Source organism: Temnothorax nylanderi, unplaced genomic scaffold, assembly GCF_030848795.1.
Source record: "Temnothorax nylanderi isolate EJ_2023f unplaced genomic scaffold, tnyl_v1.0 TNYL_tig0052_pilon, whole genome shotgun sequence".
Taxonomy (NCBI): domain Eukaryota; kingdom Metazoa; phylum Arthropoda; class Insecta; order Hymenoptera; family Formicidae; genus Temnothorax; species Temnothorax nylanderi.
In genome coordinates, this window is record NW_027249114.1 from 718,063 (window position 1) to 744,868 (window position 26,806).

At 44.8% G+C, this 26,806-nt stretch overlaps 2 protein-coding genes across 4 annotated transcripts in view; one reads left to right on the forward strand and one right to left on the reverse strand.

The window, feature by feature from the left end:
* On the forward strand, positions 1–1,667 carry LOC139772691 (ribonuclease H2 subunit A). Its single transcript, XM_071706570.1, has 2 exons — positions 1–237; positions 592–1,667. The coding sequence occupies exons 1-2, from the start codon at positions 82–84 to the stop codon at positions 1,438–1,440; spliced, it is 1,005 nt and encodes a 334-aa protein (XP_071562671.1). The 5' UTR covers positions 1–81; the 3' UTR covers positions 1,441–1,667.
* Positions 1,668–1,674: 7 nt separating this feature from the next.
* The window catches only part of LOC139772695 (uncharacterized), a 182,994-nt gene continuing 157,862 nt past the window's right edge, over positions 1,675–26,806 (reverse strand). For all 3 annotated transcript variants that reach the window (XM_071706574.1, XM_071706575.1, XM_071706576.1), the window contains 5 exons: positions 11,212–11,417; positions 8,702–8,837; positions 7,146–7,291; positions 4,582–4,843; positions 1,675–3,420 (listed from right to left, as the gene is read on the reverse strand). In XM_071706574.1, the coding sequence (XP_071562675.1) occupies positions 3,353–3,420; positions 4,582–4,843; positions 7,146–7,291; positions 8,702–8,837; positions 11,212–11,417 (818 nt within the window). In that variant the 3' untranslated portion in view covers positions 1,675–3,352. The remainder of the gene's footprint in view (positions 3,421–4,581; positions 4,844–7,145; positions 7,292–8,701; positions 8,838–11,211; positions 11,418–26,806) is intronic.

Here is a 26,806-nt window from a genome sequence, read left to right on the forward strand (position 1 = left end):
AAAAAGACTTGAGGTTATGTTTAGTTAGGTTAGGTTGATTTGTTTCGATCGAGCTTTTACGCCGGTATAAAACTGTAAAAAATGGACGAAGAAAATGAAAATCCGATAAAAAATGGCAATCGAGAGGAGAAGAAGGATTTGTGCAACGAGGCAATCAATGGCATCATCCGCAGAGAGGATTTACATCCCTTTTTCGAATGTAGTGACCACAGCGTCAACAAGGTTCACTTTTCGGCGGTAAATACTTCTATGCAATATTTTCGTACGAATAAAATGAAAGAAAAGAGAACGTTGATGAAATACGTAATTTTACATATATCTGACAGCCCTGGAAATGTCCTCGAATATAAACGTTGATGTGTTCTGCACATTTTTATAACTGCAACCAATAATTGTTGTACATTTGCCACATTTTTTTGCAATTTAAATATTTTTTGTGCACAATCTCGCATATTTTTACACGTAGAATATTTTCCTGGTAATAATTCGTATATTTTTGCGAGAATTAATTATCAGAGTAGGAGCAAATATTAAAATAAGAGAGATGTAAGGCCCTAATCGCATTGTTGGCTGCTTATCCATGCGAAACAGGTGCCCCAAATCTGCAGGGACGAGCCATGCCAGCTCGGAGTCGACGAGGCGGGTCGCGGCCCGGTCTTGGGCCCGATGGTATACGGAATCTCGTACTCCCCGTTGTCCCAGAAGCAGCTGCTGGTCGATCTGGGCTGCGCCGATTCCAAGAGCCTGACGGAGAAGAAACGCGACGAGATATTCGACGATATCTGCAAGCGTAAGGACAGCATCGGCTGGGCGATCGACGTGATATCGCCCAACGTTATCGCCAACAGCATGTACCGTCGCACCAAGGTCTCGCTCAACGAGGTCTCCATGATGTCGGCTACGAATCTGATCCGGGGAGCGATCGAGGCAGGCGTGAACGTCGCCGAGATCTACGTCGACACCGTCGGCAAGCCCGAGTCTTACCAGGCGCGGCTGGAAGGCGTGTTTCCCGGCGTCAAGATAGTCGTGGCGAAGAAGGCCGACGCGACCTATCCGATCGTCAGCGCGGCCAGCATATGCGCCAAGGTGTCGCGCGATCACGCGATACGCGCGTGGCGGTTTCGCGAGGGCGAGGGCATCGCAGCGGAGTACGGCAGCGGCTACCCCACCGATCCGCTGACGAAAAATTGGCTGTCCGCGAACGTGGACCAGGTGTTCGGCTTCCCGCAGCTCGTCCGCTTCAGCTGGTCCACCGCCGAACAGATTCTCGAGTCGAAAGCGTTCACGGTAGAGTGGGAAGAAACGGAGGAGACGGAGACCTCCAACGAGCAGAAGATTCTCAAGTTTTTCGCCAAGTCCCCGGCTAAGTCGTCGAACGTTCACGCGAAAAAACATCCATTCTTCACGGAACGCTGCCTGTTCAACGCGACTGTCTTATGATATTTGCTTTATGCTGATTCCGTTCCTTCCCGTTGCGGTCGTACAATGGGATTTTAAAGACTCTTAACTTAAGACATATATTTATAGGAATTATTATTATATACTTAAGCTTGTAATATTCAGCAACAATTTTTATAATTAATCGGGACATGTACGAGAAATTCGAAGTAAGAGCTGATTAAACGAGCGTTTCGTATCGAAGATGCATAATAAAATATTCAACATCACTCTCGATTGACTTTCATTACGGTTTTATTAGATCGATGTACAACATATGTCTGGAGAGATTTACGTGATTTACTAAAGAAAATATTTCTGCGGATTAGAGTTTAACGATATCCTTTTTTCGTAACTTCCGTATTACCAGCGTTTTACCTTGGAACGTTAAATTAAAGACAAGTATATATCGTCCGGCTTACAATTTTATACATAATATATATGTATATATGTACATATGTACAGAGAGCGTGTGTCCTTACAGCCTACCATAGATAAAAGAGCGTGGCAAGTTTTTTTATTTACGAAAAACCTTCTCTACACACCGTGCCACCGTGATTAATTAACAATTAGGAATGCTTAGCGTGAAAAGTTCGAAAAATCTTTGGTAAACGCACGCTACACAGTCACACACACACACGTCGTACAATTATTCCTAGGATATTATCTCGTTAACGTACGATTAATAGCGGACTAGATCGTTAAGGGCTACGGTACGGTGACGAACAGAAACGACGATTTGTTTTGTTTGCGTTGCGTCGACTGCCTGGGTTGTATGTACTACCTATGATTCTCGATTCGTGTTTATTTTATTGATTTACAGAGGTGCGCGCACACACACGGCGGCGTCACTTATAAGTACAGCATCGCCGTGCGTCGCCCTCGTTTTCTTAACTAAATATCTGCCGTCCGAGGCGAGTCGAGGGTGCGCAGTGTACCGATAAATTAATTTCATTGAGAATGAAGCGGACATTTCCGGATATTTTTAAGCATCGAAAATTCTCATTAACGATTACTCGACGAACACCTGAAGAACAACGATCGAGAATATTTTAATATTCGCAAGCCGCGCACGCCGATGCCGAATTCGGGAATTTGCGGGGGGAAACTTCCTCCGTGTACACAGCTAAATCGTTAATGTTATATTGTCTTGAAACTCAAGTAAAGCGCACTTGCATTCTAGCGTTTCCAGACGCGGCACGGTTAATGAAAATTCAATAAAACGCGCGGACCCGCGCCACGGGTTTGAGGAACGGGGGCAGGATACGCGCTAGCCGCACACAGCGGAATATTCAGAGAGACGAGGTGTATGTGTAACCCGAAGAGATCGATTTATGCACTTTACGCATGAGTCGCCGCGAGCAATGTAAAAAAAGTCGCGGCTCCGAATTTTCACCGATAAACGACAGATATCGGTGTTGGCCAGGGCAATCCTTCCCCCCCCCCCCCCCGACGAATAGATATTACGAACAACGGAGTTGCGAACGGAACAACGGAGTCCGTCGTGTCTTTCGCGCACTGTAGACGTGAGACGTAGGTAATTCGTGTAACGTGAAAATCGAACGACCGAGTCGCCGCAAAATTTCCCGATAATTCTTTTATCGCCCCTGGAGAGAGAGAGAAAGAGAGAGATAGAGAGAGAGAGAGAGAAGAGAAAGAACCCATCTCGTTCCTTTACAACGAAAACTCCCTCTGAACGTTCCGAGTATAAAGTCGTAACGTAGTTTCGATAGTGTGTCGTCTGTCTACGATTATTACGTGGTCTCTAACTCCACTAATTGCAATTATAAAAAATATAAACAACACGGGTAATTTTATATTACGTAATCATATCGCATTACGGGGGGGAGGGGGCAGGGTTGGCGTTCCACAGGCCTGGGGGATGAGCACGAAGGGCGAGTGGTATCCTCGTTCCTTACCGCAGCATCAGGAGTCCCATGATCACCAGCACCACGCACGGCCCTAGCGCTATGCTTCCGCTCGCTGGAAAAGAAAGAAAAAGAGAGAGGATAACGTCGCGTTTCCCGAAGGCGCGGGGACATTTCATTAAAAATTACGGAAAAATTCTAAGTTTCGACCTTCGAAGTTGAAGCTCGCGGCCAAGTGAATTTAGATAAAACGAATTTTGCGCTTAAGCGAATGCTGTTAAAAGAAAAGTGCGGCCGAATTAAAAGGCGCAGTGACACGGAGTCCACGTGTCCGCGAAATTGGATTCTTAATCTTTCAAATCGCTCGCTTCGCGCGCGAGTCTCCTCGTGATTCGGCACATGTTAACAAAATTCCCTTCCTTATTCCCTCGGTGCTGTCCCCCGAAGCGGGGTTTTGCGCGAAACGAGTTACGTGTTTACCCTTTGGCTCGCGCGATAGAACTAAAACAGCGTATCGGGGGAGAAACGACGTTGAGTTGCTAAACTATCTGCGCGTCAGGACGGGCCTCGAGTTGGAGATGTTAACACCGAAAGGGCTGGGATCCATTATTTCGGTCGCTATATAAGCCCTCCTCGCGCGCCCGCAAAGCCTATACTTTTTGCGGACGTGTAATCAATATTGACGACATGAACTTGTGAAAAACGTCAGTTTCCTTTTTATTTTTCACGGAGGCCCGAAAAGCGATTCTTACCCTCCTTTACGCGCGGGATGGGTAAATGGCTCTTCAAGACGGACCCTCGTTTTCAATCCTGATATTAAAGTAAATAAAACGTCACGGAAAGTTAATATTTTGATATTATTTTAAAAACATCGCTTTAAACAAATTAATATTTAAACATTTAATTAAAACTCGAATAGTACGGGGAGGTAAAATTTGCGTCGTTTAATTTTATTTATCAAGCTTTGACCCGCAATTTCTGTTTATTCTCGTATCACGTTTCACGTTAAAATATTGTTAAGGGACATTTAAATGCAAATTAGGTTTATATCTCGAATAATTGAGCTTCAATTTAAAGGGGAAAGAATTTTCCCTTTTAAAATTTTTGATCCATCTCTCTCTTCTACGGAGGGTTAACAAGGGCAGCTAAATTAAAAGACGCGACAAAGAAATCCCGTGTTCGTGCGGCGGAACAGACATTTCGCCCTCGTCGCTACGTCATCTCCCCCTCTAGTCAAGGGCCGGCCGGGCGGCCGGGGAGAGATTTCTTTTTTTACCTAGGATATGCTCGGCGTGCGTGTGCCCTTGCGCCCTTGTCTCCCTGCTCTCCATTACCGGTATCTTCAGAGGCCTCTCACCCTCTATGCTGAGCTCATTCGATTTCCAATATACGGTATATATCCTCGCCAGGCATTTGATCTTCAAGTCTCCCTTCTTGAAGTGCTTCGAGCGCAGACGGAACTCTAGACCGAGTGTGGAGGTTTCCAGATCGTTCCGGTCCACGACGACGGGGTGGAGCTTCAAGAACTGCTGCTCGACCTAATCGAAGTGAAGAAGCGGGACTGTATATTCTCTCTCTCTCTCTCTCGACTCTGAACGATGATGACGGTGATGACGGCACGGACGTTCCCTTCGACGTAACGCCCGCGCCGCGCCGTCGCGGCGTCGGTAATAAAACGTGTCTCTAAAATTTTCATATCTATCTTTTCTGGAAGAATATCGACGTCGCAGGTATCGTTTCTTATTTTTAAACAGGAATTTTAAACAAAAAGACCAGACGAGTGAAAATTAGTGGACCGGTTCACTCAGTTGAAATGTTAAATTGGAATCGGGACAAGATAATGTTCTATTCAATAAGCAAAGAAGAAATGAGCGCTGCTGAATTTCTAGATACATGCGAGATTATCTTGAAAAACAATTTTAATGTGTTCTTAAGACATATATTATTTTCCTTTTTCTTCAAAAAATAAAATGTAATAACGTCGTCGGTGCTTATCATCGCAAATTAAATACACTGCATTATCTATCTAATCTACTTCGTTCCAGGAAAATTGACTCTTGACCTGCGAGTTTCCTGTGAGAGGCACTATATAAACTTTTAATATCGTTCAGCAGAAGATTGTTATCTCTCTCATTAAATTTTGTTGCAACTTCTGTGACAAAAATTAAGAAGCGTCCTAACATACAACGCTAATTCTAATCACGATAATGGAATTATTCAACGTTTCATCGGCCGCGTTTCAACGTTTCCCACGTTAGACAGCGAATTTCACCTTTTTCACAATTTCGGACGATAAGGATCGGACAATAAGGATTATCCCCGAATTATCTAAGATTATCGATTCGAGTACCGATTAAATGTAATCCCAATTTTAATAAGCCACGAAGTAACGTTGCAAAGGCTAATCAGGCAATTTTGAGTGCGCGCGAGCGTCCGCTCGCAACACCCGAAGATTAATTACCCAAGAACCAATTATTTGTTCGCGTGTGAAAAATGAGAAAGCGCGCGCACGCGCGCGCTCCATAGAATGCACTTTGCAAAATTAATCCTCGAGCTTTGTTAGCGCGTAATCGCGGATCAACAAGACATTAGCGGTCACGTCGGTGGTCGCTGCAGAGGTGCGTTATTTTTGCGAAAGAACGAAATTCGCCGCGAAGGGCGAAGAAACTTTTCACAACGCTCAAAAGAGGGGAAGAGGGTGAGAGAAGAGAGAGAGAGAGAGAGAGAGAGAGAGAGAGAGAGAGAGAGAGAGAGAGAGGAAACTGTTATGACTTTTCCTCGTCGTGTAGTTATATCAAAGTGCCTTTTACAGACGTAATCTTGTGGCACGTGTATCACGTCGGTAAAACATGATGTATTATGAGAAAAAAGCCCTTATTAAGATAGACGTGAAGATTTAACTTTGACACTTGTAGGAACATCTGATGAATATTTTAGCAGCAGAATCCTCGATCCGTGAGAAGTGAAGTGGATTTCGCTTCAGTCAAACATTAATTTAAAACTTAATTATACTAATACATATATAAAAGATTTTATATATAAATATATATGATGGTGGGAATAAAAAAATAATGGAATATTGAATCTTCCAATTGAAGGGTATAACGGGAGAAAAAGATCAAAGTTCACTTTTTGTCGAAATTGATCCGATCATGTCATCTTATGGAATTTTTAAAGGACTTTCATAATTCTTATCTGTTTTGATCAAGAACAGTTACAATTTATTGGAAATAAAGCCGAAAGATGTAAGCTGGGGAAAAACCATTAGAGTCCAACATACAATATAAACACTAAATAAACACTATACCGATATTCACTGTCAGTACATTTTACAACAGCTTCCTAAGATATCTGATGTCTTGAAACTTAAAATATCGTTCTTCTCGAAATTACTCCGGATGGACATTGATCGTTTTTCCCCTGTACCCTTCAACTATTATCTCGGAAAAAATCGAGATAATAATTGAACTCTTTTTCTTCCTTGGAAAATTGAGAAACAATTGGAATTAGATATGCAACGCATAGAAATACGTTCGTATTAGTAACGATACAACTAGTTTGAATATTCGCAGATAAGGCCTCTTCCTGTAGCTCTTGCTCAACTGCATCGTGCGTGAACGCGCGCGAATCCCTAGACTACTCTAGACGGATTTGTCGGGATCGTGGCTTATCTCGGACGTCGAATGACGTCGCCGCGAAACTTTTACGCTTCCGACAGCCTGAGAAGACATTCACGGTTGCGGTACGCAAGCAGAGAGGGAGAGAGAGAGAGAGAGAGAAAGGGAGGGAGGGAGAGAGAGAGAGAGAGGAAGAGAGACACTTTGCGTCTCGAGCACTCACGGGGTCGCCGTTGATGAACCAGCTGAGCGTGGCATGTGGCTTCGACTTCGCCGAAGTGCAATTGAACCGCACGACGTCGCCGACTTGATAACGATGTTTCCCCGAAACGGGTCGGCCCGTGATAACGGGTTCGTCCTCCGGCAAGGCTGGAAAATATGTAGATGCACGTAAAATAATCTGCTGTGACAAAAAGGACGTGATGTTCTTCGATTAGACCCGAGCGACGGGGGCTTTTAACTTGCGCGCGCGCGCGCGCCCGCTCGAATATTTTAACGCAATACCGCTCGAACCGTAATTTTGTTGCGGCGAGCTTAACTTGTTTACGCTTACCGGCGCGGAAATTTTAATGGAGTAACACTTCGCCGTAATCATTGCACTCGATATAACGCATTTAACTTTATATACACTATATATATATATATATATATATATATGAACGTGCGCGGGGAAATAACCGGCTGGCTGGCGCAAAAAACTCTAGCGATCGAGATCTTGTCCCCACGGCAAAGAGAATAAATAATCGAAACCGTTCTGTGGATTAAAAAGATTGGATGGAAAATCAGTGGCGGATTCTTATTTAGACTTAAACGGCTTTAGAGGTTCCGCATAGTTGCCGTGGAAATCCATCCCAGTCGATATTTCTCGTACGATATTATTAATCAAGACTTCAATTTGTGAAGAATGTTGCGCGAGAGCGGTAATACTCGAGCTCGGAGTGATTGAAAATGAAAGGGCACGGGCGGATTTTACATCAATAAATTTAATTCAGTTCGTGGGAAAATTGCGATAAATAATTGAGCGAATATCGGTTTCGAGTTTGTCAATGAAGGGAAACGCTCCGCTGCTGGTGAGCGCGCGCGCGCGCGCGAGACGATAATAAGGCAAGATTAACGAAAAACGCTTCGTTAATTCGAGCGAGAGTTATAGTCGAAAGTCCACAGACGCATTACCGCCGCGGGATAAATCGTCAGTGATTCGTCACCGATCGTAGGTCGATATTTTTGAGGAGGTCGTTCCAGATAACGTTCCCTCTCACAGATCAAAGCCGTCGCGACGTTAATTAACTCTTCGCGTTAAGTGGCTTATGAAATCTTCAAAGCCACAAAAGCTAAAATTCCTAATCCCGCGGCGGGAAAATCCTCTCTTCTGCTGCTTCTTCTTCTTGAACGGCGCGAAACCGAAATCCCTTCGTTAAATGACACGTATAAATCTTTGTCTCGGAATTAAACCGCTTCAAGTCATATCTCACACCGGACCGTGATAAATCCCCTCTTTTTCGCGATTTGATTTTAATTCGAACGCGAATAAAATCACGATTAGTCGACACAATTTCCTTTTTTTCGGCCTCCTTTTTCTCGCTCGGCGCGCGATAACAACAACATTTGCCCGGATAACGAGAATCGAGGCAAGGAAGAAGACGTCTCTCGCGGGGGATAAGACGCGAGCAATATCCCGCAAGTTTGCGGAGGCCCGGATCGCCGTTATTGCGCGCGATTTCTTTGAACGATAAAACTCTTCTCTTAATTAATACGAGTCTACTCGCCGTCGCTGCTTACCGATTACCATCATATCCGAATGATCGGAGACGGTCTGGAAGGACGGCGCCTCCGCCGAAACCTCGCATCTGTAGCGTCCCGTGCTCATGAGGTTCACGGAACGTAGGACGACCGTTCGTTGACTGGACTCGTGAAGCTGAAAGAGACAAAAGAGGATGGGTCGCGGACATAATAGCCAATTCGTCAAGCTGAAAACTGCCGCGAACTGACTCGGCAAGATACATGGGGGCTAGAAATTAAAATCTTCTCTAATGCAATTTGTTCATTCCATCTAACCGAGAGAAATAGAAAAGAAAGAGGTGGGGAAAATCACGTGAAATTTCGATCATCTCATATTAGAATTAAACCGTTATTTCCACAAAATGTCCGCCCATTAATTCCTTATATCGCGAACGGTAAATTCCACGCTTCCAACATTAGTTTCCAGGAACGACCCGGATTAAGTGTCTGATTTTTATTTCGCCTCTCTAAATCTCGATGAATGAACGAATGAAATCGAGAGAAAGAGAGAGAGATATATGTATTCGTATATTCGTCTTTCGCGCGAAATGGACCGCCCTCCGACAACTTTCGTCGAAATTTCCCCGCTGCCGTAGCCCAGTGAATCACCCATCACCCATTCGAGCACGTACAGAAGGCTCGTTCCACAGCGTAGTTTTCGTACCGCGGGACTGGAATTTTTTCGTATCACTCAATGGCGTGGAAAACCGAGCGAGTGATATAGTCGACGAGGAATTGAAATTATTGGAAATATCATTAACCCAAAAGAGGGAGGACGCGACTAGGAGGAGGGGGAGGGGGAGGGGGAGTGGCGAGGAAGAGCGACTCCCCCTCGGGATCAATTTGTAATGCGTTATCTTTTGCGTCGGCGACGGCGACGGCGACGACAACGACGACGAAAGGCAATTTTAGACGTGCCCCCGCGACGACGGTCGACGACACGCTTAACGAACAACGTCCCCCACATTAAATTAGTTTCGCGAAGAACGCGGGAAGGGAGGACGGACGGGGAGGGAGAGGGAGGGGAGTCGGGTCATCGTCGTCGGCATCCTCGCAATTTTCATCTCCGCGCGCGGGGGGCGCGCGCGCATTTCACGATTCATTATACTAATCGATGTAATTATAAACAGCGATAACGACCGGGTAGACCGATAATTTCTAAGGGCGCTCCCGAGCGCCAATCTCGCGCGGTGATTAATGTTAATATTAAGGCTCATTATGACCAAGATCGCGTGCCGGTGGTCGCCTCCCGTCTTTGTTTATTCGACGCTCGGCGCGCGTAATGCAGCATTAATCCGACGTCTTGACGTGAATGGAAAGCCATTTCGGCCACGCGCGCGCCCCAAGACGGGGGAATTTCGGCTGTGGGGCCGCTTCTGCATGCGATACCCTATTTATTTATGTACCAGGAAGCCCGCGAAGAAGCTCCTGTTGCAGACGTCGCTCATAACTGCGGCAACGTCTCCCGTGGGAGAGACTTCAAACTAGAATTTCGAAAATGTGACATTTACGACTTTTATTACTGCCAGGTCTCTCTCTCTCTCTCTCTCTGTGTGTGTGTGTGTGTGTGTGTGTGTGTGTGGGCGCGCGCGCGCGCATATGTTTTTATTACCCTTTCCATCGCGCGCGGCTGCATGTGCACGTTCCCGCGTAGCGAAATTTCCGCCGCTCGTCGATCGCATCGGTCGTATTTTCAAACTAGTTCACAATTTGCCCTCCTATTTGTTTTCCTACCGGGAAAAATATCCCAGAGCGAACGGCGGGACGCGCGATTTATTTTTAAGCGACGCAAATATGAGGGCAGAGACGCGGGATAGTTACGCCGTCGAGTACCGGGGAGTCGGGATTTTCCCTCCCATCGTGATTGACGCGCATTTAAGAATCCAAGTCCGTACGCGCGACCGAAAGTGGGTCAATCATGACGCCACTCCCGGGGGAAAGGAACGCCTCCGCCGGGAGGAACTCTCCGACGGAAAACGGCGCGGAATCAAAACACCGTGTACTCTCCCCGGGAGCCCTTCTTTTTACGGGGGTTTCAATCGTAGGTGCGCGCGTTTAAGGCGATTCACGACGATCAATCGGGGGCCCGCACGTACACACGTCGGATACGCGAAGCGCGAGATATTGGATAAGGGTTCGACGCGAGAACGTACGCGAGAACGAGCGGAGAGTCGTATTCGACCTCGAGAGACCCCGAAGAAATGGCCGGGTATCTTATATACAAGTACACGGATTTATGCCGTTTTTATGTCGAACCCTTCCGATTTTGTTCGTCGGAGAGTGCGGAATGTTTGAGGAATGAGGAAAATCTTAGCCCATTTTTTAACGCGATGGAGAGATCATATGTATGTCTCCGACATATAGGCCTGGCATAGATTACGAACTTTGATTCATTCTTTCTTGATTCAGCTTTTCGTTAACTAAAGTTTCACGCGAAAAACAAGAGGAAGAGACGGGGGCAAGTGTGTGGGCAAGAGGGAGAGAGATAGAAAATAGTTAGCTATCCTTACGACTGCCGTGACACCGGGATGGACGAACTTCAGAGCAGGTGGCTTCTCCTGGGGTACGAATCGGTAGAACTCGTTGCCGTCCTTGTACCACTTGACCGAGTACAGCTTCTCGCCGTCCAGATTAAAGTTGCACTCGAGGCTTACATTTTGCCCGAGCACCGCGTGCTGCGGCACTATCAGCTCCAGCATCCTCAGGCCGTTTGTTTCTGCAACACGGACACAAACAAGAGGCGGATGTGAGATCAGAGAAAAGATCATGAGAGCGGTATACGCTTGTGTTGAACGTTACGCGAATGCGCGCGCGAGGACAACGGGTTTTCAACGGTAAGATCTTGCTTAAGGAAATTAAACTAGACACGGGTAATTGGAGTAACAGTTTTCGCAGCTGTTTTTGTGGAACATTTAATTCTATTGTTGAAAACAAATATCAGGTGGAAGAGTAATAGCACTGCGCAATTAAAACGACGGAAGAGAATATATAGGATATGTTGTCGCATTTCGGAGATTCACGGCATTCTAATTTAGAATAATTCTTCTCCTCATAAAGATTAATATAAGTCAAAGATTCTTTCATTTTCAAAATTAATTTCCTTAAATTTTTTAATCTTTATCATTGTTTACTTAGATCTTTTTTATTCCTGGCTTAAAAAATTCGATCAACTTACTGTTAGTGTAAATTTATAACAGTTCATAAAAAAAATTACTTAAACCGCTTAAATTAATTAAATCGTTTATTCGATTGTTCAATTAGCCTTTTTTGTTACGGATCAAAATAATTTTTGCTAATTTAATGCAATCAAATTATAAGATAATCGCTACTCCAACTTTAATAAATAAAAGGAATTTTATTGTACACAGAAAGAGATAAGAAAATTGAATTATACGATCCAATTATAATTCATATTATGTCATATTATGTCAAAGTCAAAAACTTTAATCAAATGCTTTTCAAATAGTGAGAAGATGCATCGTCGTTCAAAAATATGTGACGGATCATAGTACTCCTCTTTTTCGACAACATAAAACTCGAGCGCGTGACCTAGGAAGATCGCGATCCCTTTTCGCGAAATGCACGACGTTCGGGTGATGTCACTTGAAGAGGGAAAGGAGATCAAAGGAGCCGCGAGAGACGCTACGGCGACAAGGGAGAACGAGAAGCTGCGACACGCGTCTGTCTTTTCTGAGGATGGCTCCAACGATTCGAATCACCGAGAATATTCCGCGAGAATAGTATGTAATCCACCGAAACCCACCGTGTGCTTCTAGGAGAAACAGAGAAAGGGGGGAGAGGGGGGGGAGGGAGAGACAATCTGCGGCGAACGCGTCGACAGAGCCCAAGAGTAGGAGGATGATGACGATAACGTCAGGTAAACAGGTGGTTGCTGCGAACAACGACGACGTCTACGACGTTTATAAACAAGGTATTAATTTCTTGACGTGCTCTTGTTCGAGAGCAAGCCGAATTAAATGTTTATTTTGGAATATGTATCTCTCGCGATTCTATAGTTATCGACGACACTGATTATTATTAGGCGATAAAATAGGACATTTCGCTCCAGTATGAGATATGTATTTTGAAATAACTCCGTGAGATATTGATTAATGATATTACGAGACTAAATGTTTCAGAATTTTTAAATTAAATTGATTTAAAATTATATTGAAGGAAGGAAACTAAAAGTATCAGTAAAAAATGAATTATTGAGCGAACGTATACGTGTCTATGTGTGTGTCACAAAAATCTGGAACTCTTATTTCTGTACTTTATTAAGTTATTCCTTTTATAAAGTAGATCTTTTTTGAAATGAAATAACGTTAATCAATTCATAACTTTTATAATTCTGGTTCTAGTATACAACTGGAGAAGTTAAGTAATGAAAAGAGCTTTTTTTTTTTTTTAATTTAATATTCCACAATACAGCGGCTTCTGAGTCACCGTATAAATTTTAATGGGAGACGTCAATAATATGAGCTGCGCGGAGCTGCTTCAAAGCACCCGGCTTGGAATTTCCAGTGCAGCGGGTTAAGTGAAAATGTACTTTTGATTGCCGCCTTTACGGTGGACAGAGGATAAGTACAAGGGATAAGCACAAAGGATAAGCGCAGGGAATAAGTGCGAGCATGGGCGCCGCGCCGGAATTTTTTTCCCCCGCGACTTCCTTGCTTCTCTCCTCATGATTATTATTTCAATTATCTTGCTAATAGCGCACAGTAAAATTTCCCTGCCTCCATAACAAGAGTTTCATGAAAATTATAATGAAGCGGTATTTTTCAACCGGACTTTTTTTTCCTCCTCTCGTGGCACCACGGAAAAACCAGGAAGAAGACCGTGTCTCGGCGCCCATGACCGCGCCGTGCAATTTCTGAAACGACAAGGGATAAGAAATAATTCCTGCGCTTCGTTACGTCCGCGCATTGCGAAGACGAGGAAACTGGCTTATAGCTTCCGGCAGGGTGACCATATTTTCCTGCAAGTAGGACAATAGCAACGGTAAAACCGAGAGACCATCCCCAGAATTGCAAACTCTATTCAATTAAATTATGAGGATTAAAGTTAATTTAACTGATAAATTAAAGAAAAAAAACCTCTCGCCTTCGTGAACGTAGACAACGGTAGGTATATAAAGTGAAGAATCAATTTTCGGTCTTTTTACACACATTCCTTTTCGCGTTCTATCTGGAGCCTCTAGACTTCAAGGGCGGAATGCATGTCACTAGCGAAGTGCAGTCGTATTACGGCAATGCGTGACACGAATAATCGTGGGAGTCGTTGGATCACGTTGCGCGTCGAAACAAACGGTCGAATTCTCACGCGTGTCGACGCGTATTTACCCGCACAAAGGAAGTGCGTGCTACATCGAGAACCGAGTTATATATCGATACCGTGTCGTCCTTTTTTTCCGTTCCTACTGTTACGCCCCATTTAAAACGAAACTTTCGCTCCTTTATTCGCAGAGCCGCGGTACTACGGTAAATCGAAATAAAAATAAAATTTGAGATATCAATGTAAGAAATATTGCCTATATTGCAAACACGGTGCTTAACGTATCCTGAGAACTCATTTAAAAACATCAATAAATAAAATATTGAATCACATTAAGAGAAGATTATAAGGATAATCAGAAATAATTGCATAAAATTTAAAACACAAGCTCTTTTATAAATAATGTCAGTATGAATTTTTTACATTTTTTCACCGATCAGTTTTTGAACATTTATAACAAGATTTATTACATGGTTTCTAATGAGGAACTCGATACTGCATATCAATTATTAACAAAAATAACTATTAAAAATATAGTGCCTTGAAAGATTTGAAAAATTTGGCCACATTTCTTGCAATATTAAAATTTGCACCGCGATAGTAAATCGCAGTAATAAATCGATATGAAAACGTACATTCAATCGAAATGTATTTAAATAGGATAACGAAAACTCAGCACAAAATAGATAGACTTCTTTTATGTCACATTTCAAATTTTTTGTTTCAAATGCTTCGCTGTATAAAATGCACATCATAAAGAATTACGCATTATTGTGTATACAATTTTTACCGCGACATATAAAAATCTCAAGCTTTGTTATAAATGTTCTCAAAAACTGACCGGTGAGAAAAATTTAAAAAAAAATTAACATGCTGACATTTATAAAAGAGCTTATGTTTTATAAATTTAAATGTTATGCAATTCTTAACGTTTCTAATTTTCTTCAAAATCTCCTTAAATAGACGCCATTAAATAGTGTCTTTGACGATTTTCTGTTGTATTTTTTTTCCCTCGCTCCAGGAATAGTTGGCCAAATTAGCTGAACCGCTAATTTGCGGCGTCAGAGTTAATGCAATTGTCACGAATGATATTTCCGCGTTAAACGGGATCGAATACGGTTCGCTAACGGCATTATCGGTTTTTTGTCAGCAGAAATCTATTCCAATCGTAAACATAATTGATTGCATTATGCTCTCCGTATTCCAGAATTATCCTCGCTCTCGGTTGACATTTCGCTTTTAAGTAGCGACAGACACATTTGACATTCTCGTACATTAAATATATGATTTTTCTCACTGAAATAAGATGATTTAACGAAGAAATTCCTTTATAATTCATACTGTTTAACTTATTAAAACAGAAATAAAATTCGATATTAAATAGATTTATGACTTATGACGATGCCAGACCAGTGAAATCCATCGGGCTTGCTCATTCGCGCCGTGGCTTTTTCACGCGAACGAACGCCTCGCAGCGTCGCGACGCGACGCCGAGCAACTTCCTTAATAAATGTCCCCTGCGCCTGTTATTTTATTATAAAACTGCCGGGGCTGTGTGATGAAGCCCCCCAACCTTTAATATCCGGAGTACGGGGATACGATTCGTCATTTTTTCCCGGCATTCTCGCCGCCGCGACGTCGCCTTGATTTAATATAAAATAATATGAGTGCCCGTATGTTCTCTCTGTGCACGCTCGTATAAATTATATTAGCACTTTGTCCGGCGTGTTTCGACGTATTCGTATAATTTCGCGTTGCGGAACGTAACTCTCGAAATTTAAATGACAAGTGACACGTCTCGATGCGAACCAGCTATATTTTCGTACATTAAGTAATATACCGTCACTCGTCATTCTAAATGTCAGAAAGCTAATGAATTTCTGAAGATCGGTCAATCCATTAAGTCATCTATATTAGTACCACCGTCAAATTAAATCGCAAGCGTCACACTCGAGTTGCTTTCTTGGGTGTCTCGATCGATTAAAATAATAGCGTGCTTTTGTGCAAGATTACAGCGGTATAAGAAATCTCGTAGGAAATTAGTCCTAAGTATGCCGATGCGCGCGCGCGCGCGCAGCGCGATATAGACGTTTACTTTTACAATCGCGTAACTCAACGCGACGCTGTACGCTTGACTCGAGTTTCTCTCCCTTTTTTGGGAAGGGGGTGGGGCGGAAAAAGAAAACCTTCGCGTGTTACGGCAGCGCGATGAAAGGACCGGCTTTAACAAATTGCCTTTTAACGACCCGATACCGAGCGATTTCGCCCATCCCCCTCCCCCATGCATTCCGCAATGAGCCCCGTGTAACACGGACGGGGGTTAATTTAACGTAAACTTTAGCCTTCCGCTGCATAAAATATGCGAACATAATGAATTTGATCGTACGCCCGGCCGCCACGGCCACCGTCGCCGCCCTCCCTTTTCTCCTCTTTTTTTCATCTCTCTGGGGGATGAATTGTACACAGAAGGGTCAGCGTCCATAAATTTCCGCCGATTTAACCCTATTATCGAGGAGCGCGGCGGTGCTGACCGTATCCAAACTCCGATACCGGCCACTTTCTTTCTCTCTCTGCCCCCCCCTCTCTCTCTCTCTCTCTCAACCAGGAATCTAAAAAATTCGTAAAATGCGAGAGATTCGGCGTACCTTCGTAACCACACACGCCTGACTCCAACATTGTTCGCGAATATAAATTCTTGTCTTATTTTTATTCGAATAAAATGACGGCGTTAAATATAAAGAAGAAAAGGAGAAAGAGGCAAGAGGCGAGCTCTATTACATTTTATATTGTACCACTCAATCCGTGATACGCGAACCAAGTTCCATCCCTTATCTGTTATTCGCGAATTTTTGCGCCCAGAATCGCGCAGCTATATAAACTTTGATCCGTTTTTAAACCCCATTCTTCCTATTGTTCGTACGACACACCGTTCGATAGGTATTCCGCGGAGAGAATAACTGCCGAATCGAATAGAATAACACTTACAAAGACGCAAACTGTTGTTCAGATCCGTCGACGTAATGTAGCCTGTAACAATAGCCGCCGTTACGTCTTGCAGTTCGCAGTAATGTGAAAAGTTACGTTAATTAAAAATTCCAGGGTAGAAACGTTTACATCCCCGAGTATCCCTGTAATGCTTATTATCCTCTTATTAAGCGCGATTATTATAACGGTAACGCGGATCTACAATCTTCGATATTTTTTCTCTTTTAAACGCAAAGCGGAGACAAAAATAAATTTTATTATACGGCAACGGGGAAAAATAACGGAGAGAAAGACAATGATCTCTTGAACTTGACGCGATTTTATCGCCCGGTATTTGTGATGATAGTATTACTGGGTATTTGCGGGTTTTAACGACGTAACGCGATATCTCGTGGCACGACGCGACAAATTAAGCGACGCGTTTTAATGGCAAATGTCTGCGACGCGACTGCGGGTTTACGAAAATTGAGTCCTCCGAGTATACAACAATTACAGGCAAGCGTAACTGAATTACGACTGCTCGCTTGGAGAGAGATGCACTCGAAGACAGGAATACTTCAAGGCGAGAGACTGATGGCGGTACTTGACATCGCCGGAATTGTCCTCCCCCGAGTGTTCGCATCAAGCCCTCCTCCTTTCCCCTTTCCCCTTTACCCTAAGAGGCCCCGCCAGTCCCTTTTCCGGAATTCCAAATACACGGCGCGCCCGTTTCGCCGCGTTATTTATGGCCGTCGCGCGCGCGCTCGCGTCGCCGAGGCTTGGCGGAAAATTAACGTGGTTGAGTGCGCCGTTAAAAAATGACCGCGGGATACCGGCGAGCGTCTTAACGAGGAAGAACGGTAACGAGAAAAATTTCGATCCCCGCGCGTGACGTTTGAAATCCCACGACATTTGCGCTGGCGGACGAGGCGGACGATTTCCTGTCGCGCGCGACGCGCAAGAAAAAGGTAGGTACAAGTGAAGTAATAATTCCCCGAGACTCTCTCTCCAGTTTGCTCTCCTCTCCTCGCTAAGAAATAGTTACGTTGCGCAATACGATGTCTGCACCATGCGTTTCAGTAGCAGGCGGAATGTGGGTCGAAGGTTTCGAAAAACTTTCGCAATCTGCTTCCCCTTCAATGCGCTTCGATTCGCCAAGTTCGCGAAATTTCACGGCAGCGCTGATAAAAATTAACTGTAATTTTCTACGTGACGATGAAGTGGCTGGATTTTTTTTTCAGTTTGCAAAAGGAAGAAAGATTTTTCTGCACTCTCGCTCTAAAGGAAAGAAAAAAAGAAGAGAGAGAGAGAGAGAGAGAGAGAGAGAGAAAAAAAATAAACTTGCGAACGGAAGCGTGTTTTCATAAAAAATACAGACGGGATTATTCTTTCAATTGCCCTTTAAGTATAAATGCGCGCTTATCCCTGAAAAAGTAAGCCCGTTTGGAGATCGAGCGAAATCACTTTACGTAACGAGGAAGAAAGATGAGAGTAAAGCTCGTTTAAAAATGATGAAAACAGATTATAAATTGAGTCGGCCGCGCGCGCGCGCGGGCGAGATCCTAAATAAAAACGAGAATAATTTTTAGTCGGTAGGAAGAATAATGATGGCCTGGACAGTATGACACGAGCGCAGGTTGCATCGCGACAATTAAGAACAGAAAATAAACAAAAGCGCAGTGGACGGACGGATATATTAATGATCTCGGTGACGATTCGCAAAATATTGTATTTTCGTCGGCGTTACAAATGCGCTTAATTATAGGCGACGGTGACTCGTCGGTCGCCCATAATTAAGAAAAAAAAAAAAGGAATCCAGCCGCGGGGGGGTGAGCAGGTGAATATATATAGCGACGATTGGGCGAAGTTCGAGTATAATCTTTTCTCCCGTGCCGACATTACAATCGCCTTTAAATTAATGCGACTTTCCGCGTCGTCTGCCTGCGGCGGCGGGCGCGGCGCCCGAAGGCCCGCGATATTTCATCAAATTACCTTTCCGCTGTCCGCGGGGGTCTCCCCGCGGTGCCGCCGCCACGTTATGCTCGATTTTTCCACGTCTTACGCAGCGCGCAGAATTAATGTGGCCGCTCGCGGTTAAATCAATCGGCATTCGCCCGCGCGCTTCTGCTCGCGAAGGATCGCATTTTACGTAGCCTCATCTCCTCTGTGTGCCGTTGACCCGCGCGTTTCCGCCATCCCGCCGGATATCCTCCGACAGGGGAGGGCCGGCGTCACCCGCCGCCATTTCACCGTGTGCTTTCTCTCTTATATATCCTTTTTTTTTGTTTTAATCGCCTTACGTAACCGCGGTAGAATTACGGTGGTATTAAATCCGCCGTTGCACCGCCAGACATTCTCGCACTTCGCGTCGAAAGGGCGCTCCTAAGAACCGTTTGACCTTTCCGCCGTAGCTTCTTTTTCTCTCCCGTCTCTTCCTCCTCCTCCTCCGCCCAACCTCCTCTTTTTTCTTTAATGCTCCTTACGCCGACGTCCTGCCGGGTATTAGGAATTAATGTACCGGCATGACCGTCTCAATCTTGCACTCCCTTTTCGCCTCTCCGCGACAGCGGATTCCGTAGCTTCTTCAACTTTAAAGAGCGCGACGGAGAGACGTTCTTCATTTTCAATTTATTAAACTTTAAATTATACCGTGAAGTTTATGAAATTTATTTCCACACATACATACACACACAAAGGCGCTATATTCTTTTTAAAATATCCCTGGAAAGAATTATGTTCCTCCTGTCACCTCATTATCGTCATGACAAAAAGCAAGGCCCTCTTCCACAGTATACATATTTGCGATCGATCATTGATTCTAGCTATATGATTGTATGGATTGATAACTTCCGGTCCGAGTTTTGTTTCGTATAGTCAGTCTCTGTATACTCTCCTTTTCTATATTAAAAAAAAAATAAATGTAACGCCATTGTCAACTTTTCAATTGCTGCGCGATGCACTTTAACAATATCTCTATACACGTTTTCACCACTCCTTCCCTCTCTATTTCACGACGTTACAAGGCCCCGAGTGCTGCTGCAACGGTATCCAATGCGCCACGCCGGCCAGCAGAGGTCGGCGGGCTATTCCGCGGAAGGAAACGGGACATCTTTTATTCCCGTACTCTGACATGAAAAGACACTTTTATTTTTGCAGACCGCTCCGGACCGCCGCGCCCGCGCCGCGTCTCGCCCGTCGCCGCTATTTCTACCGTCTACACAAAACTCTCTCGCGGGAATATCAATGCCGCGTTCGTGAGAGCGCGGTTCACGGGCCCGAAATTCGAGGCGACTTACAATATGGATATCGCTCATACCTTCAAAGAATCTCTTCCCTTCCTCCCTCGCTCGCTTCTTCCAATTTTCCGTGTTCCTCTTCTAATCGTCCTGCGCGCGATTCAGCAAGTTACAGTCAACCGGGCTCGAGAGAGCTCTCGCTTGACTGACAATCTGCTTTTGCGAGTTCTCTCGCGCCGCGATGCGATTCTTATTTGCCTGTCACTCCCCCTGTTTCCGCGTTTTATCTCCGGCGCGCGGCGAAGCAGCCGAGACGTGTCAGGGGCGACTTTCAATTTTAAGAGCATTTATTACTTTAACAACTAATGAACAACGCGGGAAAGTTTCAACGCCCAAGTAATATTAAATCGTAGCACGATTATCGAAATAGTTTTCAATGCACAAGAATTTCTCCCGCGATACATTTTGGAACTTACAAATGAGAATATTACGGGGATAAGATAAACGCAGATTAGACCATTCTCTATTTCCAGCTTTCGCAGTAGTAATACGGAACACGAGCGAGCCATTTTCGTGGCGGAATCCCGGACCCGAGTAACGTCGGGCATCATAAAACGCTGAATCCAATCGCAATCTCGTCCCTACGGCTCCTTTTGCGGCGGACGAACGGGCGAAACGAACGCCGGGGCTCTCGCCGCTAATTCTGGTCCGTTTTCCCCCGGCTTTCCTTTATTAATCAACGTAAATAACCGCGAGGAATTACCGCGGCATTAGAACGGCAGTTGCGTCCGCACGCACTCGACTCTCGCGCAAACCAACCTTCCGCGCGGCTCCTTTCCTCCCTCCCAACGCCTTGAATACACCGCGTCGTTCTCGTCCGCCCCGGCTTCTTCCCTCCTCTTCTCTTTTCCGCTCCTTCTAATTTTTTCCCCTTTTCCCACCGTCGTTCTTTTATACGACGTCTCTAGCTTCCAAGCACGGAAATCTACGTAGGATTAAACGCGCAACTTCTCCTCGCATAAAGGAGCACTTTTCCATGTATTTTCTTTTTCGCTCTCGTCCCTCCCCTCCTCGTCTCTCCTTTCTTCCTCCTCCTCCTCTCTCTCTCTCTCTCTCTCTCGTGGACCGCCACTTGATTTTTACGGTTCCGCTTCGGCTTTTTTTATTTTTTCCCTCTACGCTAACGTCGCGCCGCAGCGAGCCGCCAATTAATATAGGATCACGGTTGGATTCATTATAGTAACGAGTCGGGTGAAAAAGTATCGCGAGTCAGAAGCCCCCGGCCTGTCGCTTCTCGTAGCCGTCCTTTGTCGTCGTCGTCGTCGTCGTCGACTTAATTAAAGACGTCACAGGGCTAAAGACTTTTATTGAGAAGCTTACGGCCACCGAGGCGACGCTTATTAACTGCAAAACGGACGTTTCTTACGCCGCAGAAGGCGGCTTCAGCGATCGCGGCGCATGGCGATTGACAGCGACGCGCGCTCTGATATCTGCATTGTATTTTTTTCTCCTTCGCGCAACCCGCTCCATTGTAATCGAAGCCCCGGCAAAAAACAACAACGTATCGAAAATCAAATTTCATTGTTTATTTACAAGAATATAAAAATAGCAAAGCTTGTATTTCGGAAAAATTCGTTTTTATTTGATGTCGTACGTTATATCTGTCGTACGTTATTATATTATATCTGTATCGAAGTAAGCGATTTATTTATTTTTCATGGAAATTGTCAATCAGTTGATCTCGCCGAACGAACTTTTCTAATTTTAACGGCAAAACGGGTCAGATGATCTCACCAGAACGAAGATATTATCGATCGACAGTCGAATGCGTTTTCGTGGAATTGCGAAAAAAAAGCAATTTCCTTCGCGAAACAATCGTCTCGTTGAGCCATGTAGGTTTAACCCGCGTTTTTTTTGAAAAATTTCCGCCCCCTTTTCTCTCTCTCGTTCTCTCATTCTCTCCTGTCTCCCTCGTCGAACCCTCGGAGCTTCGATGAAATATCGTACACGTTATTTTTTAACGGATAAACCGTAAGCTTCTCTCGCGTGACTGAGTACGCGACGTGAATACACGGCGAAATATTAACTGATTTTTTGCCCCGCGCACCTGAGAGAAAAGGACGGGGGCGACTCCAAGTTCGCGCCGGGAAAAGTTTCTCGAAATTTTCAGAGGCGCGTCCCCGCCGGGGGGACCGCGAATAAACCCCGGCCCGGGGCGCAAAAAAAGGCCGTACACCACGGTTATTTATGTATGCCGGGTGCATTGTTCGAAAAAGAATTCTCCCTATATATTTCGTTATTATCGAGAAACTCGAAGTTACTCGCGAATCTCATTGCGAAAACCGAGCACGGCCGAAAATATTATCATTCGCGGCTCTCGGCGGAAGTTCGCGCAGGTGAAATTTCAACGGCAGGCGAAAGAAACGAGATCAAAAAATACCGTGCGCGATATTTATTCGCGCTAACCCCGTTTTTTTTTCTTTTTTGGGGGTGGGAGATCCGGGACGCGCGAAGCTTTTCACATTGGGAATCTTGAAACATCGCAAAAACTATCGATCCTTAATGACTTTTATGAAAATATTTTCCTAAAGGTGCCGAAAAATATTTTACGCGGCAAAAGTTGTATTTTACTGCGAGTAGCCGTCAGTTTTTCTAGAACAAACATTTTAGCATTCTATGTAATTATTCATTATTATATTTAAAAAATTACTATATGTGTTGAACAGTAAAATATATCTACTTTTAATAAACTAGGTAAATTATGTGTACACAATATAAGAATCCGAGAAAAAAATAGGTGCAATATGGTCAGATGTAAAAATGCATTATTAAATATGAAAAGATCTAAATGTAATTTTATATGATTATATATATAATATGATCCGAAATTTGGCGCGATATGATCTTATCTTTATATAATCATATTCGGCTTGACCTTTAACCATATTTTACCCATTTCTTTCTTGAGAAGATAAGAAGGTAATAGTATTTTTTGATATATATGTAATACAATAATATTTAATAACGCCGAAAGAATATTTTCAGAAGAGAAAAAAACGTTTTTCAAATTATTATATTCGTGGTTTCTGCGCGGAGTCCCAAAATGCAAGCAGCGTCAGGGGAGAAAGCGATTTCTTATGCGGAGGACGACGACGACGGCAACGAAGAGGATTCGCTCGAAATTCGAAGCGGAAGACGACGGCACGACGAAGTTACCTGCGGAAAATTCGGGCGCGTTTATTCACACGGCGAATTCGTTCCTCCGTGTATCCTATGCATCAGCACCGGCAGCAGCGAGAACCAGGAAATTACCGAAAAGGTCGAGAGAGGAAACATGCGCACCAATGAGAAAGACAGAGAAGGAGAGAGAAAGAGAGAGAGAGAGAGAAAGAGAGACGAGAACGCGCAACCAAATATTATCATTTAGCGGGGAAGGTTCCCAAGTCGAAATTTCGCGGGGAACTAAGTCGAAATTGGTTTTTGTTCGTTACTCGCTCGCTCGCCTGCGTCGTCGTCATCATCGTTGCCTTCGTCGTCGTCGTCGTCGTCGACGTCGAGCTCCGACCTAATTAACGGCGCCGCCGAGTCGGAAGCGCGCACCGATTCTCTCTCTTTGGGGGCCAAAGCGCTTCCCCGCTGATAAAAGGGACGTTCCCCCGAGCTCGCGCACTTATTCATTCGAGGGAGTAGTCACCGTCATCGTCACCCTGCGCCCCAGCTACCACCGCCAACCGCCGCTAACCACCGTATCGCACCCGTTACGCTATCGTCGCCGTTCTCCCGTTTCTGCTTGCCAAAAGTAGTCGTCATCGTTGTCGTCTCGCGTCGCAACGCGTGTACCGTCGCCGACTAAATTACGGAACACAATCCGAACCCCCCGCCGTTCCCGTTCAATATGCATGAGTTATCATTCGTAACGCGCTACCGAATGAATCATATATCCGCAGTACGGATAGCGCTGTGGCACTCGTTATTCCCCCTTTCTCCCCTTCTCGCCCCTCCCCCCCGCCCTCCCCGCGCCTTTTCGAAACCCTATACCGTCAGCTCCTGTCACTCTCGTCACCCTCACAGCTGACTTTCCTCTTTTCGGTGTTCCCCGTCGGCGTTTTACCCTCGCCCCCTGCCCCTCCGGCCTACATACCGTCTCTATTCGTATAATATTCTAGTTATGATCGATTCACACATATTCTACATTTCTCATATAGTTCGGTCTAATTTCAGGCGAATCGAAAATAATAATACGCATTCGACTATATATCCACGTGTAATGATTTTTGCGCGAAATTATTTTGAAACGATTCGGATGGACTAAAAAAAGATCGCAGTGAAGTAATTATCGATACGGATTTCACGGATATCACAGTTTTACATTTATTTTTCACAAAGTTTTTCTCCCGTGTTTTCAAAAATACGAAAAATGACGTGGAAAAATCACCGAGCTTTCCTTAAAATAAGGTTTATTTGAAATCAGTTCTAATCAATGAAATCCCACGTCTCTAATATTAATTTTACCAAAACTGCTTTTTTCTTTTTATTTGCTCGCAAGTCGCGAGTTATTTTTTACCTACGAAAATTCTTATCGAGGAAAGATCTCTTTCTTTCTCGTCTATTTTAAGTTAATCGAGGAAAATAATAAATCGTAAAATAAGGTAAACCGCGCCACCTCCTGAGTCAGTCATCATACGCGCTTTTGTTATCCTCGTTAGTTTTATACGTGTCCCGTTTGGCCGGCACCTCAGTCCTGACGAGGCACCGCGCGCTGCAGAATAATAAATAGATTTCTCTCTTCCACCCTCGCGCTTCCTCTCGCTTTCTCTTTCGCTCTTCACACCGAGGCGAGGCTCGTTTCTGCCCGCTCGTTTACCACGCGCTTATTTCGCGTTGTCCCTCGGAGAGAGAGAGAGAGAGAGAGAGAGAGAGAGAGCGCGCGCGCCTCTCCTTTCCTCGTTCGTCTCTTTTTCTCGTCTTCAATTATTTTCTCGCTCCTCTTCTCCCGGCCATTCTCTTCCCGTCCTCTCGACGCTTTCCGACGCACGGTTTCCTGGCTTTGAGCTCGGACTCTCCTCATTGTTCCCCGATCGCTTCCGACGTCGGCCCCCGCTAACTCGTTCCTTTTCCCCGGGCTCTTCCAATTTGTCTCTCTTTTCCGCTCGTTTCGCCCCTTTTCCCTTTTGCCCTACCCTTTCTCCTACGTCGATTTGTCTTCCGCGCGCGATTTTACGAGCCACGGTCGAGCTCGGGTTATACGCGCGAGCGGTATCGCTTCGCGACATGATTCATTTTGTGTTTGCCACATTTTTTAACATATATACGCTCCCGTATTCGTGTCCGTGTAATCTGCTGCCGACGTTTGATCGACTGTTCGGCTGACGAAAAATTTTTCTTCTATACGGGACTAGGTTAACGAGCTTCGTAGTGTTCAGCAATAAGAAAATGTCAAAGTAGACCTCCACTTAACTGATGCTTATTAAAGATTCATTAGTACTTATTATAGTCATTACAGGGTCGTTAATATATATTATGTAGGGGCGAGTGAGTAATGATGGAGGTTCGGGCCGCGTTTGTCCACTAAAAAAGAGATTATCATTATTTAAATATCCCGAAATGTCTGACGAAATGAAGCTCGAGCATTAAATTGACAGAGTGGATATCCCACTATAAACCCCCTTGAACTTATTAGTAGACTCACTTATTTCAAATAGCCCTATTTGTTAAGAATCAAGATAAGATTTTATTCCTTCCTACTCTGCCTTTTCCTTCTTCCCTCCTCGTTCGCTTTGTACCCGTCGAAATAATAAGCGTTTCAACAAGCAGACGGAGAATTATGGTTCTCCCTTCCGAGGGAAGCAGCGCGAGACCTGCCGCTGTCAATCCGCATATTTCGCCGTTGTTTACGCCGTCAGCGTTAACAATAGCGAGATAGTCTGCAATTTATCAAAGCTAATTCGCAGGGAGAGATGAAGAGAGAGAATGAGAGAGACACTGAAAGAGAGAGAGAGAGAGAGAGAGAGGGAGGAAGGGAGAAAAGGAGAGAAACGTTCCATTCGTGTTTAACGGCTGCAAATGTGGGTTTTATTGCGGCGCGCGGAAATTATATACGCGCACGCCTCATTTAATCATCGTTATTGACGACTTTTGTTATTGTGATTACCTGTTGACGATATCGCTGGTCAAATCCTCCTCCCCCCCCTCTCCCTCGCACCCCGCTTCTGGTTGGCTTATCGTCGAGATTGCACGCGTATTATCGGCATATCAGAGGCCATTGTTCGACGTGACGTTTCGCGTTTTGTGTCTACCTCAATCCCCTCCTCTCTGCAATGGTTCCTCAATGCGATGCAATGCGATGTGATGCAATGCGATGTAACGCAATGCAACGCATCGAGTCCTCACTGCCACGGGTTATAATTAATACGTTTGGCCGCGTGTCCTTTTGTTATATCCCTCGTCCTCCGACCGCTTTCCCGCTGTCCGCCCTTCGTCTCTCGGCTTTTCCTCTCCGCGTTTTTCCAGCAGCTCCACCACCTCTTCAGAGCGCGCGCGTGCTCTTTTTTGTCGCTTTTCCGCCCCCTCCTCTCTTTCTCTCTTTCTCTCTCTCGCCCAACCCAAGCACCACCCTCCCTTCCTCCCTCCC

Excerpts from the sequence above, each read along its gene's own strand:
- LOC139772691 (XM_071706570.1), top strand. The coding sequence starts at position 82 with ATGGACGAAGAAAATGAAAATCCGATAAAAAATGGCAATCGAGAGGAG. Across the intron at positions 238-591 it reads ACAAGGTTCACTTTTCGGCG|GTGCCCCAAATCTGCAGGGA; the intron begins GTAAATACTTCT and ends CATGCGAAACAG.